This window comes from Salvelinus fontinalis, chromosome 20 (genome assembly GCF_029448725.1).
Source record: "Salvelinus fontinalis isolate EN_2023a chromosome 20, ASM2944872v1, whole genome shotgun sequence".
Lineage (NCBI taxonomy): Eukaryota > Metazoa > Chordata > Actinopteri > Salmoniformes > Salmonidae > Salvelinus > Salvelinus fontinalis.
Window position 1 is genome coordinate 6,365,162 of NC_074684.1, and position 18,195 is coordinate 6,383,356.

Genomic DNA, 18,195 nt, shown 5'->3' on the forward strand with positions numbered 1-18,195 from the left:
GTTGACATTGCCAAAGCAAGTGAAATAGATAATAAACAAAAGTGAAATAAATAACAACAAAAAATAACAGCAAACATTACACTTACAAAAGTTACAAAAGAATAAAGACATTTCAAATGTCATATTATGTATATATACGGTGTTGTAATGATGTGCAAATAGTTAAAGTACAAAAGGGAATAATAAATAAACATAAATATAGGTTGTATTTACAATGGTGTTTGTTCTTCACTGGTTGACCTTTTCTTGTAGCAACAGGTCACAAATCTTGCTGCTGTGATGGCACACTGTGGTATTTCACCCAGTAGATATGGGAGTTTATCAAAATTGGGTTTGTTTTCAAATTCTTTGTGGGAAATATGTGTGTCTAATATGGTCATACATTTGGCAGGAGGTTAGGAAGTATAGCTCAGTTTCCACCTCATTTTGTGGGCAGTGGGCACATAGCCTGTCTTCTCTTGAGAGCCAGGTCTGCCTTCGGCGACCTTTCTCAATAGCATGGCCATGCTCACTGAATCTGTACATAGTCAAAGCTTTCCTTAGTTTTGAGTCAGTCAAAGTGGTCAGGTGTTCTGCCACTATGTACTCTTTGTTTAGAGCCAAATTGCATTCTAGTTTGCTCTGTTTTTTGGTTAATTCTTTCCAATGTGTCAAGTCCTTATCTTTTTGTTTTCTCATGATTTGGTTGGGTCTATTTGTGTTGCTGTCCTGGGGCTCTGTGGGGTCTGTTTGTGTTTGTGAACAGAGTCCCAGGACCAGCTTTCTTAGGGGACTCTTCTCCAGGTTAATCTCTCTGTAGGTGATGGCTTTGTTATGGAAGGTTTGGGAATCGCTTCCTTTTAGGTGGTTGTAGAATTTAACAGCTCTTTTCTGGATTTGGATAATTAGCGGGTATCAGCTTAGTTCTGCTCGGCATGCATTATTTGGTGTTTTACATTGTACACTGAGGATATTTTTGCAGAATTCTGCATGCAGAGTCTGAATTTGGTGTTTGTCCCATAGTCCCATGTGCTGAGGGTTTCAGATTCTTGTCCGGTTCTGGCATTTAGGTCGCCTTTCTCTCGTCTCTCTGACCCTCACTTGCTCTCTCTCACTCTCACTCTCTCTCGCTCCCTCTCTCATTCTGTCCCTCTCTCTCTCTCTTTCTCTCTCTCTCGCTCACACAGAGACCTAAACAAGGTCCTCTTAACCTATGTCTTAAGTCAGTTATGTCTAAATCAAATCTGTATAGACCTTTGATGAACTCGTAACCTTCACCTCTGGAAGGTTTCAATCAAACCCGCCATATTAGGGACTTACAAACTACTACCTTGAAAAGTAGAAACATCTACTCTGCATCACCAAAGTATGTGGACACCTGCTCGTCGAACATCTCATTCCAAAATCATGGAGTTGGTCCCCCCCCTTTGCTGCTATAACAGCTTCCACTCTTCTGTGAAGGCTTTCCACTAGATGTCGGAACATTGCTGCGGGGACTTGCTTCCATTCAGCCACAAGAGCATTAGTGAGGTCGGGCACTGATGTTGGGCGATTAGGCCTGGCTCGCAGTCGGCGTTCCCATTTATCCCAAAGGTGTTCGATGGGGTTGAGGTCAGGGTTCTGTGCAGGCCAGTCAAGTTCTTCGACACCGATCTCAACAAACCATTTCTGTATGGACCTCGCTTTGTGCACGGGGGCATTGTCATGCTGAAACAGGAAAGGGCCTTTCCCAAACTTTTGCCACAAAGTTGGAAGCACAGAATCGTCTAGAATGTCATTGTATGCTGTAGCGTTAATATTTCCCTTCACTGGAACTAAGGGGTCTAGCCTGAACCATGAAAAACAGCCCAAGACCGTTACTCCTCCTCCACCAAACTTTACAGTTGGCACTATGCATTCAGGCAGGTAACGTTCTCCTGGCATCCACCAAACCCAGATTCGTCCATCGCACTGCCAGATGGTGAAGCGTGATTCATCACTCCAGAGAACGCGTTTCCAGTGCTCAAGAGTCCAATGGCGATGAGCTTTACACCACTCCAGCCGTCGCTTGGCATTGTGCATGGTGATCTTAGGCTTGTGTGTGGCTGCTCGGCCATGGAAACCACAGGAGGAGGGCGGCACCTTAATTGGGGAGGACTGGCTCACGGTAATGGCTGGAGCGGAATCAGTGGAATGGTATCAAATACATAATACACCTGGTTTGATGCCGTTCCATTCACTCCATTCCAGCCATTATTATGAGCCGCCCTCCCCTCAGCAGCCTCCACTGGTGGAAACCCATTTAATGAAGCTCCTGACAAACTGTTCTTGTGCTGACGTTGCTTCCAGAGTGACTGTTGCAACCGAGGACAGACCATTTTTACACATTACGCTCTTCAGCACTCAGCGGTCACGTTCTGTGATCTTGTGTGGCCTACCACTTTGCGTCTGAGCAGTTGTTGCTCCTAGAAGTTTCCACTTCAAAATAACAGCGCTTAAAGTTGACCGAGGCAGCTCTAGCAGGGCAGAAATTTGATGAGCTGCCTTGTTTGTCTATGGAGATTGCATGGCGTTGTGCTCGATTTTATACACCTGTCAGCAACGGGTGTGGCTGAAATAGCCAAATCCACTAATACGACGGGGAGTCCACCTACTTTTGTATATATAGTGTACCTGTGAGGGAAGTTGATGTTTTACGGGTTTTATTTCACCGTAGGGAAAGCATTTAGGCGTTCCTCTCAGACACCGGGCGGAGGAGAGGAGGAGATTACACAGGGCACAGATCTAGGATCAGCTTAGCCTCCCCAGTGTCTCTGCAGAGGTGAGGTTTGTACCAAAGGGAGACAGGTGTGCGCACGTACGTGCGTGTGCGTGTGCGTGTGTGCGCGTGCGTGCGTGTGTGTAACAGTCTCTTGCTCTGGGCGTCTGTGCGGTTAAGAGAGGCTAATTGGCTGCTTGTGTTAGCGTTTATTTCCCTGGCTATAGAGATCATTGATCAAAGGGTATTGGTTCAGTGTGCGTGTGACGTGTTGGATTTAAAGGGAGCATGTCCGTCGCGGGAGTGGGAGCGTTTGAAGCTTCTCATGCACCTGACTTGTAAAATGCACTCTTTTGAGTGTCTATTCTAGATGATATCTGAGTGATTTTAAAACAATAAGCTAACGGCACTTCTCAATTATTAATTCTTCCTTTGCCTCTGCGTTGTACGATTATTCTTATTTTTTGTATTTTTTGTATTTTTTACATCTAAGGCATAAACACACACTTGAAGAACACCAGAGAGTGGATCGCAGGGCGGCTCAGTGTGGGAGTCATAGGTCCAACCCTTGTGGTCGGGGTTTGAAACAGCCTTTGTCCCTGAGATTGATCTCTGTGGCTCTCTAATGTACACTCCCACACATACACACTGGGGCCCTCTAATGTAGACATGGATTGATTGAGGGAACCACACACACACACACACACACACACACACTGATTGATTGAGGGAATGTGTCGATGGCTAATAATGTCAGTGGTGAAACCTTTCCATCCGGGTTACACTAGAGATTTTTCAGCCTGTCTGCTTTTGTTAGCAGCATCAGGACCTAGTTTAAACTCTGCCGGGTTTAGCTTAGTTTAGCTCCAACCTAACACTTAGCTTACACCCTGTACCACAAAACTGACACGATGGACACATATCTTTACCCAGGGGTTTGAGAGGTCATCTTCCAGTGTCGCCACGTCTCTGTCTATCGTCTCTGTTGTTTTGCTCCTCTTGTCATCCTGCAGGTTAGATGTAGGCTTCGCGAAACATCTGAGCAGTGAGGCTAAGCGGCGGTAGCTACAGAGCTACCCTCTGTAATGTCGTTTGTGTGTGTGTTCCCGCAGGTCAGATCTCAGTGGAGGGCTTCGCCAAGTATCTGAGTAGTGAAGAGAACAGCATCATCCCACCAGAGAAGCTGGACCAGAGTGAAGACATGACTTTACCGCTGTCTCATTACTTCATCAACTCCTCCCACAACACATACCTCACAGGTAGGCGCCTATTTAGAAACCTCAGACACTTTTATTCAATTTTTTAAAATTCAAATACTCTGATTGCTACGAACACCGGTGCTTGAAGGACGTTTTACCTTCCTGTTTCACCTCCCTCTACCGTAAGTCTGTCATCCAACATCAGCCAATAAGGTGGCCTTCTCCTCCTGTGTACCTCAGGTGCTTATCCAATCAGCACTCTCTATGAGACTGACTTCATTCTTATTCATGAGTTCAACATTTCTTCAGACTGGTATTCAGACTGACTGGCATGTGGCAGCAATAAGAATATAAACCAAAACTACAAAGGCCATTCTAGCTACAAGAGATATTATTATTCATATATTGAAATATATTCCGGGGAGATGGATTGCGCATGAAAATCTCTCGTGAATCAAATTTCTCCCGCCAGAGGAACATTTTATTTCTTTAATAGGCTAATGTCAAAGACTGAAAAGGGACAAATAAATTGAGGAAGATACACAATGTGTTCATTAATTCCCTTATTGTCACGATCGTCTGTTGATGAAATGGACCAAGGCGCAACATTGTGAGCGTACATACTTCTTTATTAACGATGTCGCCAACAAAACAATTCAACTCCAAATGAAACGTGCCGTCAACGTAGTGCTCACAGGCAACTAAACATGGACAACTACCCACAACACCAACATGGAAAAATGGCAACCTAAATAGGCTCCCCAATCAGAGACAACGATAAACAGCTGTCTCTGATTGGGAACCAATTCAAGCCACCATAAACCTACAGTCCCCTAGACCATACAAAATCCCCATAGATAAACAAAAACAACCTGGACAAGACAAAAAACCCTAGACAATACAAAAACTAAACAAACCACCCTTGTCACACCCTGACCTAACCAAATAATAAAGAAAACAAATATAACTAAAGTCAGGGCGTGACACTTATCACGTCTTCTTATTCTTATTCTCCTATTGACACGTTGTCTTATTGTATTACACATTAATGAACTAAGTTATGATGAGAAATCATTTCTGGAAGTTACAGAGAAACTTTACAGAGACCTTGGCTTGCAGTGTTGGGGAAGATACTATGAAAATATAGTTCACCAAGCTACCAATTACTTCACACCGGAAGACGTTAAGCTACACTAAAGCTACGCTTAAGAAAGATATTGTTTACTTAACTGAAGTTACTTTGAAAAATACATTTTTCACATGTAAATCTGAAACGTCATAGACTACAAATTGCAAGAACAGATCACTCAGATCACTACTGTATTTTATTAACTTAGCCTATACTGTATGCGTAATTTAGCCGGTTAAACACAAAACAATGTGTAAAGTGAGAAGTAGGCAGGTCTGATGCCGAAAAATAAAGCAAACGATTCACACATATTTTATTTTTGCAAAAAACGTTAGCTACACCGCTACATGTCAAAAAGGGATATTAGCTACGGAAAACACTACCAAGATTTGAATTCAATCCAACTACCACCAAGTTGCTGCAAAATGTCGATACATTACTAGTTGAACAACATGTAGTTCACTACTCTCCAACACTGTTTGCTTGTTCCGTGGCAGAGGAAGACAAGGATATGTCTAATAAGTCATTACTGATTATTTTATTGTGGCCAGGGCATTATTATCCCTTCACATTGATCCGTCTGTAATCTCCTTCTTATTAGAACTGTGTGTTTCATGCCGTGCTGAAGGCAGAAACTCATTTAGAAGTTAACTTTCCTCTAATGGCGGATGCTGTAACCACCAGGAAGTCGTGTTGTGTGTGTGTGTGTGTGTGTGTGTGTGTGTGTGTGTGTGTGTGTGTGTGTGTGTGTGTGTGTGTGTGTGTCCATTCACGCTCCTTAGGAAGAGATGAAATTGCATTTATAGAGGAGCTCAGGGGCGCATCCTGAAGTGCGACACACAGACACACACACCCACATACCCACATCCACTCAGACACAGATGCGCCTGCGTCTCGCACTGACACTGTTGTCTCCGCGCGGCGGTAATACGATGCTAATGCAGAGATAATTGCTTTGTTAATGGAGAAAGTGGGGAGGAGATCTGCCTGTGCGCAGCTCCGCTGTGTGGAATGTGGTGCTGCTCGTATCCATTTCCCCACTCTAATGGCTAATGTGCTTAATGAGAGCTTGAGATGTGTGGGAACGTCTCGTGTTGACACACAGTAGGACTCCTGGATCTCAGACGGAAATCATGTGGTTATTAACTGTTGAAAGAGTAATGTGTGTGTGTGCGTGTGTGTGTGTGTGTGTGTGTGTGTGTGTGTGTGTGTGTGTGTGTGTGTGTGTGTGTGTGTGTGTGTGTGTGTGTGTGTGTGTGTGTGTAGCGGGCCAGCTGGCAGGTAACTCGTCGGTGGAGATGTACCGGCAGGTCCTCCTTTCAGGGTGTCGCTGTATCGAGTTGGACTGCTGGAAGGGACGCACCACCGAGGAAGAACCTGTCATCACACACGGATTCACCATGACAACTGAAATCTCCTTCAAGGTAAACTGTCTGGAACCAGAGAGATAGAGGAGAGAGAGGGAGGGAGGGAGAGAGAGAGAGAGAGAGAGAGAGAGAGAGAGAGAGAGAGAGAGAGAGAGAGGGGCGAGGGAGGAAGAGAGAGATGGAAAGAGAAAGAGAAACAGATTGTTTGAGTAACAGGGACACCGAGGGAACGACTTGCGTGGTGTTTAGTATGGCAGAAAGCAACAGGAGAGAGGGGAGGAGAGAATAATTGAAGCACGGAGGGGTAAAGGGGAGAAGCAGAGGGAAGAAGGAATAAGCCCAGGGAGAGGAGAGGAGGAAAGGAGGGAGCCAGGCCTAGAGTGGCGAAGAGATTGATTGATAGAGGGGAATTTAGTCTTTAATGGGAAGTACTAAGTGCAAGAGAAGTTGGATCGAGAGTAAAATAAAAATGTGTAAGTGGACTGGTAGAGGGAACGTGTCACGGAGAGAGAGTAGGGAAAGTGTGTGTGATAGAGACAGAGGTAAAGCTATTAAGTGCATTCAATGCATTAGTGTTTGTAAAATGGTTGTTCATTTCACTTAACCACTTCATCTTAAACCGTTTAACACTCCCTATCAGATGTACAATGAGTCAACAAGCTCTGCACCAGTTTCTTTCCACATCCCTGTAAATACTGTATAATACCAATATTGTACTTCAAATATTCCTATATTTTGGTTTAGCCTGACCAGAGGTCATTTAGTTAAGAGTTGATGAAAATCTGAGCCGTTTCAACACACGTCTATGAAACTAGCCTCACCAATTCTGATCAGCGATCACATTCATTGGTCTTTGCTCCCATTGGCCATTGACCAGTTCTGACACCCTGTCTGTCTGTTCTGTGTCTATAGGAAGTGATTGAGGCCATAGCAGAGTGTGCCTTCAAGACCTCCCCTTTCCCTGTCATCCTCTCCTTTGAGAACCACGTGGACTCGTAAGTCAACAACTCTCACGGCTCCGTGTGTTACCCAGAGTTCACCTTTGTTTGATGTCGTTGATGAATGTGCACACCGCCAACGTTCCTATTTGTTTAACTTCAGTTCATACGGTGATTCTGAACCCCTGTAAGTCTATAGTTATGTTAGTGCCATTTTAACTGCCACGCCAATGCTCGCCACTCTTACGTCATGAGCTAATTAACTGCATGCTAATGTTAGACAGTCGTATAGTAGGGCATTAGCTAATAGCTACATGGTAATACTAGCTACTCTGAAGCCATTAGCTAGCTACGTGCTAATGTAGCGAAGGTGGTTTGGTGGGCCACGTTTGCATGTTGCGTAACCCTGCCGGAGACTTGAAGACTTGGGTTAGCTCCCGGGGCGTGCAAACGCAATCTTGTGGCGCGCAGGAGACCCAGGGTTGGAACTGTAGTTTGGTCACATTGGTGGCATGGTCCAGATGGGTGTCTGCAAGGAGTAGGTTACAGAGGGATAAAGTGTAACTTAGCCTCGGTCATTTGTTGAACCACACTCGCATGACGTGTGGCCTTGCCTGAGACTTGCGTTAGCTTCCCCGGGACACCCAGGTTCGAATCCCAAACGGTCACAGTAACACTATCCACTCCAATAGTCCATGTCTAAATACTAACATTAGGCCACTGTGAGGCGATTGTAAGGGTGTTAACGGTGTGTGTGTGTGTGTGTGTGTGTGTGTGTGTGTGTGTGTTGCCTCCCAGGCCCAAGCAGCAGGCCAAGATGGCGGAGTACTGCAGATCAATATTTGGAGACATGTTACTGACCGACCCTCTGGAGAAGTACCCTGTAAGTACAGACGGCACACTCATGTTCACACACTATACACACGCGTTGTCAAACGCACAGTTCTAGACACCGTTATGGCATGTACCTGTGAGTGTGGAGTGTTCCTCTCCCCTCCGTCACCTCTGAGCAGTCATCGGAACAGCCTCATGTGGACTAAACCTAGAAGTTTACCCATCCTCTATTCATATCCCTCTCTATCTCTCTCTCTCTCAATTCAATTTCAATTCAAGGGGCTTTATTGGCATGGGAAACATAGGTTAACATTGCCATCTCTCGCTCGCTCGCTCGCTCGCTCTCCCTACCTACCTACCTACCTACCTACCTACCTACCTACCTGTCTATCTCTCTCTCACCCTTCCATCTCCCTTTATCCGAACATACCCTTTTCACCTGTCTGCAATTACAATCACATGGTTCTCTCCCTCCCTATCAATCAGACCCTTACCCGGCTATCAGAGGCTAAACTGCATATGGGCAGTCTCTCATGGTAGAATGTATGGAGATGGTTTACCATGCATGTGTGTTGTGTTACGGGGTAATCCGTATGCTGCATTTCTTGGAAACTCTTTATCTACTCCCCCCCCCCCCCCCCCCAGTTGCCATGGCTACCAGTGAAAAGCTTGCGTTGTCCCTTTGTGGAGGAACTTTTTCCTCCGAGCCCATTCTTACGTAACGACAATCAAACACACACACAAGCACGAACGCACTCACAAGCACGAACAGACAAGGACACAGAGACACCTACAGTTACCATCCGTCCCTTTAATCAGCCGTGAACTGTTAGTCTTCCCTGGTGGAATGAAGGAACTCAACTTTACACATTACCTCACTGGGTGCAACAGCAGTAGGGCTAGTGTGTGTGTGTGTGTGTGTGTGTGTGTGTGTGTGTGTGTGTGTGTGTGTGTGTGCGTGTGCGTGCATAAGCCCTCCCGGTGAATGACTTGTTATCAGAGCAGTACTTTCTGAAAAGAGGTAGAGAGAGAGAGTCAGATATCCACTATCGAGGGAGTGATAAGTGGGCACAAAGAACAAAATGCCAGCTTCTCCCGCTAGCTTCCCAGGTGCCTCCGTTTAAGGGGGAAATGCTCAACTCGTTTTCGAAGACAAGTGGATATGGCAGATGCTCATAAGTGTGATGCTGTTTAACCTTTTACTGCAGTGGGCTAAATCGGGGTCACACAGAGTGTTTCTTGGTAGTCTTAAACACATCTACTTTGAAACCAAAGTATACACCTCACACACATGGTTATTGGCTTAAAAAAAGAAGGCACATGTACCATGTCAGATATAGAGTTGAAATGTATTACATTTTAAATTTGCATTCCAGTATTACACTTTATATATATATCACAGAGACTGAAATATAACAAAACTGTTTGACATAGAAACACCGGATTTTCTTTGTTAAATGTTTGTGTGTTTTGTATTAATGATGAAATTCTGAAAGATATGAATAACATTCCACCCATGAGGCCATTAGAGGTTTTGGTCATTGACTGCAAGGAAAGGGCCACAGCTCAGGAAGTTGTTAAGCGTATGTGTGTGCCCGTGTGCATGCCTGCATGTGTGTGCGTGCGTGTGCCCACTTGTATGAGCGCTTGCATGCGTGTGTGTGATAAGAAAATCCGTCTTCTGGTGCGCCATTATTAATGGGCATCAGCAGTGTGATCCAACAGAACAGAAATGTATCACGTGAATTAACCAGTGTTGTGCTTACTCAAGCCTGCTCTCTCTCTCTCTCTCTCTCGTTAAAACATGCATGAGAGAGAGAGAGAGAGAGAGAGAGAGAGAGAGAGAGAGAGAGAGAGAGAGAGAGAGAGAGAGAGTGTGTGTGTTTATTTATGGATACGCTCCCACTCTCCCCAAAGGAAGCATATTCAGGAGTGTAGAACGTTTTGAAGCTGTAAACTAAACACTTTTGAAGCTGTAAACTAAACACTTTTGAAGCTGTAAACTAAACACTCTTGAAGCTGTAACCTAAACGCTTTTGAAGCTTTAAACAAAAAGCTTTTGAAGCTGTAAACTAAACACTTTTGAAGCTGTAACCTAAACACTCTTGAAGCTGTAACCTAAACACTTTTGAAGCTGTAAACAAAAAAGCTTTTGAAGCTGTAAACAAAAAGCTTTTGAAGCTGTAACCTAAACACTTTTGAAGCTGTAAACTAAACACTTTTGAAGCTGTAACCTAAACACTTTTGAAGCTGTAAACTAAACACTCTTGAAGCTGTAACCTAAACACTTTTGAAGCTGTAACCTAAACACTTTTGAAGCTGTAACCTAAACACTTTTGAAGCTGTAAACTAAACACTTTTGAAGCTGTAACCTAAACACTCTTGAAGCTGTAACCTAAACACTTTTGAAGCTGTAACCTAAACACTTTTGAAGCTGTAACCTAAACACTTTTGAAGCTGTAAACTAAACACTTTTGAAGCTGTAACCTAAACACTCTTGAAGCTGTAACCTAAACGCTTTTGAAGCTGTAAACAAAAAGCTTTTGAAGCTGGAAACTAAACACTTTTGAAGCTGTAACCTAAACACTTTTGAAGCTGTAACCTAAACACTTTTGAAGCTGTAAACAAAAAGCTTTTGAAGCTGTAAACAAAAAGCTTTTGAAGCTGTAAATGAAACACTTTTGAAGCTGGAAACTAGACACTTTGAAGCTGGAAACTAGACACTTTTTAAGCTGTAAACTAAACACTTTTGAAGCTGTAAACTAAACACTTTTGAAGCTGGAAACTAAACACTTTTGAAGCTGTAAACTAAACACACTGCCAAACCAGCTTGTAATGGCCTGTTTTTCATTCAGTTCACTAAGCCTTTAACACTGTGACCAGCACCTTCTCATCGTCACAACACTAAGTTCGGTTTGATACCCTTGCCTACCACACACACCCACCGACATCATCATCAGTAGGACCTTTGCGCGCGTGTTACTTTCACGTAAAGAGTAACTCATGTCTCTCCCTCGATGGCTCCCTCTCTCGCTCCCTCTCTCTCTCAATCTCTCGCACCCTCTCTCTCCCTTCACCTCTCTCGCTTTGTCTCTAGTTGGAACCAGGTGTACACCTGCCCAGCCCTTTGGATCTGATGGGGAAGATTCTGGTGAAGAACAAGAAGAAACACGTCAAGACATCGAGCACCAAGAAGAAACTGTCAGAGCAGGCCTCCAACACATACAGCGACTCATCCAGTGTGCATGAGCCTTCTTCTCCCAGCACAGGTATGGGACACACACGCAGCAGCAGCAGCAGAAAGACACGTCTCTTGTAGGCCATTCACACACAGAGGGTGGTTATTCGATTTATAATAAAGTGCAACGCTGCGAGTCAGCAGAAGTACTGGTGGGAGAATTGTTTGCCAATCATAAATGCTACATCTTACAGTAAGAAATGGCTGTAGTTGATCATCCATCGCTTTCATGGCCCTCTCCATCAGTGAGCTGTGTTATTGACTATTTCATTTACTCACACACTCCGAGTACCACCCCAGGCACACACACTCACTGGTGGGGCCGAAACTCTAGCTCCGGTGCGCATGTGTGTATATCAACCTAGCCGTGTGTGTTTGTGTGTGTGTGTGTGTGTGTGCCTGCCTGCCTGCCTGCCTGCCTGCCTGCCTGCATGTATGTGAGTGTGTGCTTGCTTCCGTGTGTGTGTGTGTGTGTGTGTGTGTGTGTGTGTGTGTGTGTGTGTGTGTGTCAGAGTTAGTTTTATAACTACCCAGCAGACAGCCCTGCTGTACCAGGGCCAGGCAGGCGGCAGGATCGATGCTCTTAGCATTCCCCTTCACACAGAATCACCCGGCATCCATCAACAGCAGCCTACTGGGGCTTCCAGCCACGCGCCACACTCATACACTAGTACACACTGCCCCCTGCTGGCAGACTCCCAGACACACACTATGTCCTACACTACTGCAGTCCATGCTGATTTCTGAAGGATTTCACAGACTGATCAAATCAAATTTTATTCGACACATGCTTCGTAAACAACAGGTGTAACTAACAGTGAATGCTTACAGGCCCTTCCCAACAATGCAGAGAGAAAGAAAATAGAGAAATAATAGAAAAGTAATAACACATAATAATAATAATAATAATAATATTAGTAATAATAAATACAGAATGAGTAACGATAACTTGGCTATATACACGGGGTACCAGCACCAAGTCGATGTGCAGGAGTCCGAGGTAATTGAGGTAGATATGTAGGGATAAAATGATTAGACAACAGGATCGATAATAAACAGCAGCATATGTGATTAGTCTATTTAGCAGTCTTATAGCAGTCTCCCACAAGGGTTCACTTGGGTTGAGATCTGTCTGCTGAGACACGCACAGCCTTTACCCCATATGCTCCTCCGAGACCCCTCTTTCAACATCACGGAGATCTCTTCTTCTAGCCATGGTAGCCTAAATAATGGGCAACTGGGCATTTTTATACATGACCCTAAGCATGATGGGATGTTAATTACTTAATTAACACAGGAACCACACCTGTGTGGAAGCACCTGCTTTCAATATACTCATTTACTCAAGTGTTTCCTTTATTTTGGCAGTTACCTGTATATCCAGTGGGAGCTGGTGGAAGGAGAAATAGTTGGGACGGCTTCATTGTAATGGCTGGAATGGAAATAGTCTCCATGTGTTTGATACTCTTCCATTCATTACAGTTCAGCCATTACAATGAGCCCATCCTCCGATTTCAGGAGACACCAGCCTCCACTGTGTATATCACATATTGGTTAATCATTATTTGTTGTCCACCAGGTTCGGCCAATCAGGAGATGACCGAGTCCTCCCAGCCTCTAGAGGTCGCTGAGCTCAGCGTCCGACCACAGGGCAGGAAGTCCATTGGTGAGTCATGCCCATGGTCACACCATCAGATAGATACCCCTCAGTTACCTGGTCTTAAAACAACCCTTAGTAGCCTTAGTTCTATAACCTAGTCCAGCGTTTCCCAAACTTGGTCCTCAGGACCCCAAGTGGTGCACGTTTTGGTTTTTGCCCGAGCACTACACAGCTGATTCAAATAATCAACTATTCATCAAGCTTTGATTATTTGACTCAGCTGTGTAGTGTTCGGGCAAAAAACTAAACATGCACCCCTTGGGGTCCTGAGGACCAAGTTTGGGAAACGCTGACCTAGTCAATTCCTTAGTTTCTTCCTTCCCCTATTCCCTTTCCCTGTGTCCTTCCCTTAATTCATTTTCCTATCATATCTAGGGTTGCATTCTGGGAACTTTCAATAAATTCCCTGGTTTTCCACAAATTCCCTTCTTATTCCGGGTATACTTCAACCGGGATTTCAGGAAAACCAGGGAATTTATTGAAAGTTTCCAGAATTTTGCAACCCTGTCCCAAGCTCCCTCCCCCCTTTTCCTTTCCCTAACGTCCCCATGGTGCAAGCTGCCGTAAACCCACTAAAAGGCTTGGTGGGTCTGTCCCCATATTGCTTACACCTTCATTCACCCCCTTCAGAACTCCAAACCTTGGCGGTTGCTTTCTGACAATGCAGCCTTCAGAAATCACGAGCATGTAGCCAGAGAAGCTAACTTAAACCTGCCCTTGTCTTTCAGGCGAAGTTGAGGCAGAGAGTGACGATGATGATGATGACGATGATGACTGTAAAAAGGGGTCCATGGATGAGGTAAGTAGCCCACAAAACATCTTCATTCTTTCTCCAGCAGCCTCAGGTGTCTCCTGTTTATGTGTGCCGAGGCTGCCCCCTAGTGGAGATTCACAGAAATACACTTTACCCGTGAGCTATGTCCCGACAGTCAAACAAGGAGAGGAGAAGAGAGGAGGCTGTTCTCTCTCTAACTGTGTGTTGTGTGATCCTCCTACAGGGTACAGCGGGCAGCGAGGCGTTTGCCACAGAGGAGATGTCTAACCTGGTCAGTTATGTCCAGCCAGTCAAATTTAACTCTTTCGAGGCCTCCAAAAGTAAGACCTTCACTCCTGAGCACAACTCAACACCTATTTAGACCACACCTGTTCAGAAGAACAGCACCATACACACTCATTTGAATATTCCATGTGATTGTGAACCACATTTTTTGGCATTGTGAATACACTATCTCAAGTGAGTTGTTCTGTTACAGATTCACTCTTTCAAAGGTTGCTGCATATTAAAAAAAAAATAGTAGAATCAATTCCGTAAGTTATGCCATTTTCAAAATGAATTTACCATTCAATCAATATCCAGAGATCAATCGGAGCTATCAGATGTCGTCGTTTGTGGAGACCAAAGCCTTGGAGCAGCTCACCAAGTCACCCGTGGAGTTTGTTGAGTATCCTTCTCGCTCTGTGTGGAGGTTTGACGTAAAACGTCTGTTCAAATCTTTTCCTGTTTTTGAAACTGTCTCAACAGCAATGGGAACTTGTGAATCACCTTCCCTGGTTAAGTAAAAGTAGGGAGACCGGTGATCAAAGTAACACTTTTAGGCTTTTGCTTATTATGACAATATTATTTGAGTTAGATGAATAATACTTTTATACAAAAAAAAATTGTGTCAATAAAAGAAAAATGAATTGATGGATTTTAACAAAACTTCTTAGGCTTGTAATACTAACCAAGCATTAGCACATTGACTAACAGTTATTTCTCATTTGAGTTGAGTTATTAAGCTGTTACAACTGACCCTGTGTTACTTTGTTCCCCGGTCTCCCCTATCCGTGTAAGTACTAGATAGCTCAGTGCAGAAGGTAAAGCCCCTCTCCAGATGTCCTCTCCTTAACGGAGCGTGTCCAGGTATAACAAGCTGCAGTTGAGTCGTATCTACCCTAAAGGCACCAGAGTAGACTCCTCCAACTACAACCCTCAGCTCTTCTGGAATGCTGGCTGTCAACTGGTGGCCCTGAACTTCCAGACAATAGGTAAGACCTGATTCGTTTCGCACGAGACAATAGGTAAGACTTGATTCGTTTCGCACTAGACAATAGGTAAGACCTGATTAGTTTCGCACTAGACAATAGGTAAGACCTGATTAGTTTCGCACTAGACAATAGGTAAGACCTGATTAGTTTCGCACTAGACAATAGGTAAGACCTGATTAGTTTCGCACTAGACAATAGGTAAGACCTGATTAGTTTCGCACTAGACAATAGGTAAGACCTGATTAGTTTCGCACTAGACAATAGGTAAGACCTGATTAGTTTCGCACTAGACAATAGGTAAGACCTGAATCGTTTCGCACTAGACAATAGGTAAGACCTGATTCGTTTCGCACTAGGCAATGGGTAAGACCTGATTCGTTTCGCACGAGACAATAGGTAAGACTTGATTCGTTTCGCACTAGACAATAGGTAAGACCTGATTAGTTTCGCACTAGACAATAGGTAAGACCTGATTAGTTTCGCACTAGACAATAGGTAAGACCTGATTAGTTTCGCACTAGACAATAGGTAAGACCTGATTAGTTTCGCACTAGACAATAGGTAAGACCTGATTAGTTTCGCACTAGACAATAGGTAAGACCTGATTAGTTTCGCACTAGACAATAGGTAAGACCTGATTAGTTTCGCACTAGACAATAGGTAAGACCTGATTCGTTTCGCACTAGGCAATGGGTAAGACCTGATTCGTTTCGCACTAGACAATATAGTAAGACCTTATTCTTTTCGCACTAGACAATAGGTAAGACCTGATTCGTTTCGCACTAGGCAATAGGTAAGACCTGATTAGTTTCGCACTAGGCAATAGGTAAGACCTGATTAGTTTCGCAATAGGTAAGACCTGATTCGTTTCGCACTAGGCAATAGGTAAGACCTGATTCGTTTCGCACTAGACAATAGGTAAGACCTGATTAGTTTCGCACTAGGCAATAGGTAAGACCTGATTCGTTTCGCACTAGGCAATAGGTAAGACCTGATTCGTTTTGCACTAGGCAATAGGTAAGACCTGATTTGTTTCGCACTAGATAATAGTTAAGACCTGATTCGTTTCGCACTAGACAATAGGTAAGACCTGATTCGTTTCGCACTAGATAATAGGTAAGACCTGATTAGTTTCGCACTAGACAATAGGTAAGACCTGATTAGTTTCGCACTAGACAATAGGTAAGACCTGATTCGTTTCGCACTAGACAATAGGTAAGACCTGATTCGTTTCGCACTAGACAATAGGTAAGACCTGATTCGTTTCGCACTAGACAATAGGTAAGACCTGATTCGTTTCGCACTAGACAATAGGTAAGACCTGATTCGTTTCGCACTAGACAATAGGTAAGACCTGATTCGTTTCGCACTAGACAATAGGTAAGACCTGATTCGTTTCGCACTAGACAATAGGTAAGACCTGATTAGTTTCGCACTAGACAATAGGTAAGACCTGATTAGTTTTGCACTAGACAATAGGTAAGACCTGATTAGTTTCGCACTAGACAATAGGTAAGACCTGATTCGATTCGCACTAGGCAATAGGTAAGACCTGATTCGTTTCGCACTAGACAATAGGTAAGACCTGATTCGTTTCGCACTAGACAATAGATAAGACCTGATTCGTTTCGCACTTGACAATAGGTAAGACCTGATTCGTTTCGCACTAGACAATAGGTAAGACCTGATTCGTTTCGCACTAGATAATAGGTAAGACCTGATTAGTTTCGCACTAGACAATAGGTAAGATCTGATTCGTTTCACACTAGACAATCGGTAAGACCTGACACTACCATTGGTAAGGTCTACATCAGTATTTAATTGCCTTGTTGCGGTTGGGGTTAGAGGTTGGTATAGTGATACTAGTGAATTGGGGAAGTACTGTTTGATCTTGTATTTCTGTAACTCTCTCATTCACTCTCTATCCCCTTCTCAATTCAATTCAATTCAATGGCTTTATTGGCATGGGAAACATATGTTAACATTGCCAAAGCAAGAGAAGTAGATAATAAACAAAAGTGAAATAAACAGCAAAAATTAACAGTAAACATTACACTCACAGAAGTTCCAAAATAATAAAGATTTTTCAAATGTCATATTATATCTATATACGGTGTTGTAATGATGTGCAAATAGTTAAAGTACAAAAGGGAAAATAAATAAACATAAATATGGGTTGTATTTACAATGGTGTTTGTTCTTCACTGGTTGACCTTTTCTTGTGGCAACAGGTCACAAATCTTGCTGCTGTGATGGCACACTGTGGTATTTCACCCAGTAGACATGGGAGTTTATCAAAATTGGGTTTGTTTTCTAATTCTTTGTGGATCTGTGTAATCTTGGGGAAATATGTGTCTATAATATGGTCATACATATTATACACCAATTATACACCAGGTGGTTAGGAAGTACAGCTCAGTTTCCACCTCATTTTATGAGCAGTGGGCACATAGCCTGTCTTCTCTTGAGAGCCAGGTCTGCCTTCGGCGACCTTTCTCAATAGCAAGGCTATGCTCACTGAGTCTGTACATAGTCAAACGTTCTCCTTAAGTTTGGGTCAGTCACGGTGGTCAAGTATTCTGCCACTGTGTACTCTCTGTTTAGGGCCAAACAGCATTCTAGTTTGCTCAGTTTTTTTGTTAATTCTGTCCAATGTGTCAAGTAATTATCTTTTTGTTTTCTCATGATTTGGTTGGGTCTAATTGTGTTGCTGTCCTGGGGCTCTGTTTGTGTTTGTGAACAGAGCCCCAGGACCAGCTTGCTTAGGGGGCTCTTCTCCAGGTTTTTTTATCTGTAGGTGATGGCTTTGTTATGGATGGTTTGGGAATCGCTTCCTGTTTGGTGGTTGTAGAATTATTTTCTGGATTTTGATCATTAGCGGGTATCGGCCTAATTCTGCTCTGCATACATTATTTGGTGTTTTACGCTGTACACAGGGGATATTTTTGTGTAATTCTGCATGCAGAGTCTCAATTTGGTGTTTGTCCCATTTTGTGAATTCTTGGTTGGTAAGTGGAAGTCAGACCTCACAACCATAAAGGGCAATGGGTTCTATAACTGATTCAAGTATTTTTAGCCAGATTCTA

The 18,195-nt window shown here is 43.7% G+C and overlaps 1 protein-coding gene across 4 annotated transcripts in view; it reads left to right on the forward strand.

The window, feature by feature from the left end:
* LOC129817199 (1-phosphatidylinositol 4,5-bisphosphate phosphodiesterase beta-1-like) overlaps nt 1-18,195 on the forward strand; it is a 217,717-nt gene that overhangs the window by 163,179 nt on the left and 36,343 nt on the right. For all 4 annotated transcript variants that reach the window (XR_008753683.1, XM_055872201.1, XM_055872202.1 and 1 more), the window contains exons 10-19: nt 3,829-3,975; nt 6,311-6,468; nt 7,324-7,406; nt 8,148-8,232; nt 11,281-11,452; nt 13,001-13,087; nt 13,810-13,880; nt 14,080-14,176; nt 14,439-14,523; nt 14,985-15,109. Coding sequence is in view for 3 of the 4 variants with exons in the window: in XM_055872201.1 (XP_055728176.1) it covers nt 3,829-3,975; nt 6,311-6,468; nt 7,324-7,406; nt 8,148-8,232; nt 11,281-11,452; nt 13,001-13,087; nt 13,810-13,880; nt 14,080-14,176; nt 14,439-14,523; nt 14,985-15,109 (1,110 nt within the window). In the remaining variant the exon portion in view is untranslated. The remainder of the gene's footprint in view (nt 1-3,828; nt 3,976-6,310; nt 6,469-7,323; nt 7,407-8,147; nt 8,233-11,280; nt 11,453-13,000; nt 13,088-13,809; nt 13,881-14,079; nt 14,177-14,438; nt 14,524-14,984; nt 15,110-18,195) is intronic.